This window comes from Carassius carassius, chromosome 21 (assembly GCF_963082965.1).
Source record: "Carassius carassius chromosome 21, fCarCar2.1, whole genome shotgun sequence".
Classification (NCBI taxonomy): Eukaryota; Metazoa; Chordata; class Actinopteri; order Cypriniformes; family Cyprinidae; genus Carassius; species Carassius carassius.
This window is the reverse complement of record NC_081775.1, coordinates 32,808,484-32,809,521: the sequence shown is the minus strand read 5'-3', so window position 1 is coordinate 32,809,521 and position 1,038 is coordinate 32,808,484. Positions and strand designations below refer to the sequence as shown.

At 45.0% G+C, this 1,038-nt stretch overlaps 1 protein-coding gene across 2 annotated transcripts in view; it reads right to left on the bottom strand.

Annotated features, from left to right (window-relative positions):
• The window catches only part of LOC132098181 (F-actin-capping protein subunit beta isoforms 1 and 2), a 16,819-nt gene extending 15,781 nt beyond the window's left edge, over positions 1-1,038 (bottom strand). Inside the window, exon 1 of one of the 2 annotated variants that reach the window (XM_059504361.1) lies at positions 863-1,038. In XM_059504361.1, coding sequence (XP_059360344.1) covers positions 863-865 — 3 coding nt within the window. In that variant the 5' untranslated portion in view covers positions 866-1,038. The remainder of the gene's footprint in view (positions 1-862) is intronic. The other variant, XM_059504360.1, reaches the window with a different exon arrangement.

Genomic DNA, 1,038 nt, shown 5'->3' with positions numbered 1-1,038 from the left:
AGCGGTTTGCTTCAAAAATGATCAAATGATGAGCCTGGCGCACTTTAAACACTGATTACAGGTATCCAAATAACAAATAAAACATAAACACATAACCCAACATTAAACCAAACAAACACTCCACCCATTAAACACTAAAACCCATCTGACGGGTAAACTCAAACATAAGACACATAAATACTAAACTCTCAAATACTGACACTGAAAAACTAGAAACCCTCAAACACTGAACTGCATTAAAGAAAACCCAATATTAAATTAATTCATTATTCTAACCAAACACTCAAAACCCATTTGACAGTTAAGCAGATACATAAACACTGCTAAACCCCCAAAACATCTGAACAACACTTCAGAATAAACACTATAACCCTAAAAGTAAATCCGTAAAACCTCAAACCAGCCCTGAATACTACAATATTAAAATCAAAACAGCTCTCAAACACCAAACTCCGATATACAGATACTATAAACACAAATACGATATATAAATACTAAAACCTCAAACACTGACCACCAAATGAGTCTAACAGCCCTAAAAATACACTTAAGGTCCGAGAACTCTGACACTACACAGAATAAAGCTACAACATTAAACCCAACAAACCCTAGAGCCCTGAGAACACAAAACACGATATATAGACCCCTCAGAAGCCTCTCTGACACTACAACCCTCTAACACTGAGCACAGCTGAGACAGACTGTAGGCCTGCAGCGCTCAGTGCTCGCAGGGTGTTTATTTCGGGTGTTTTAGCGCGTGTTGTGGTGCTATAATAGTGGTCTAGGGCTCGGGTTCCGGGAGCGCTGCGCGTCTCTTCCTTAAACGGCCATCGGCTCGGATCGCGCGCGCGGCGGATCTTACCATGACTGCGGCGCTCGGTGGCGGTGTCTGCGGGACTGAAGCGGCGGAGGCGGGTTCGGGTCGCGGTGCGGCTCGGTTTGGGTCGCTCTGGACACAGTTCGGCTTCGACTCTCTAACGGAACCCAGCCCTGTCAGCGCTGCACTTCCTCATCCGGGACCCTGCTTGCATATCCGGG